Genomic DNA, 735 nt, shown 5'->3' with positions numbered 1-735 from the left:
CGTGACATACGGGCTCATTTAGGACACAATGAACCCCCCTCCCCTTCTGGTTTTTCCCCCTCCGCTCATCCACCACCTGTCGTCCCTCCGGAGATGGGGAGAAACGGCTTCCACCTTCTCCCATCGGCTCCCCCTTGCCCCCCAGAGCCCCAGCCCAGCCCTTTGGGGCATCCCCTGCTCCGGCTCGGGGTCCAAACAGAGCTCGTCCTTGAGCTGAGAGCCCCTGTGCTTCTCTTTCCTAGAGCCCGCGGGAGGATTTCGGCTCTGACACCTGAGGGCTGCTACGCTGGGTCCCGCACGGAGGAGCCCGCAGCCCCTCTGCCCGCATGAGCAGGGGATATTTTGTGACTTAGACTTAATTTCTATGCGTCCCGCCGTCTTCCTCGCCTTCTTTACCGCGAAAGTTGTCGCCCGCCCGACGGGAAAAAGGGAAAAATTCGAAATCCGCTTGTGGAGGATGAGGGGGAAGAGGAGGAGAACAACCAGGGGCTTGCCGTGAGCCTTCTCCTGCTTCAACACTGAGCCCGGGTCAGTCTGTCCTGACATCCCACACCCCCCGAAGCATCCGTCTGTCCGTCCGCCCCGCGAAGATGATGCTCAATTCGGACCAGACGGACATCGACCTCCCCCCGGCGCACTCCGAATCCGAGTCCGTCTTCAGCGACTGCGGCCGGGCGGGAGGTGCCGAGGAGGGCGGCGTCGGCGGAGCTTTGTGCGCCCAGTCCCGGATAACGG

At 62.7% G+C, this 735-nt stretch overlaps 1 protein-coding gene across 1 annotated transcript in view; it reads left to right on the top strand.

Moving 5' to 3' along the window:
• The first annotated feature begins 590 nt into the window (after window positions 1–590).
• NHLH1 (nescient helix loop helix 1) overlaps window positions 591–735 on the top strand; it is a 388-nt gene continuing 243 nt past the window's right edge. The window contains exon 1 of the mRNA XM_010189761.1: window positions 591–725. Coding sequence (XP_010188063.1) covers window positions 591–725 — 135 coding nt within the window. The remainder of the gene's footprint in view (window positions 726–735) is intronic.

This window comes from Mesitornis unicolor, unplaced genomic scaffold (assembly GCF_000695765.1).
Source record: "Mesitornis unicolor isolate BGI_N332 unplaced genomic scaffold, ASM69576v1 scaffold37258, whole genome shotgun sequence".
Classification (NCBI taxonomy): Eukaryota; Metazoa; Chordata; class Aves; order Mesitornithiformes; family Mesitornithidae; genus Mesitornis; species Mesitornis unicolor.
This window is presented reverse-complemented; position numbering and strand designations above follow the sequence as displayed.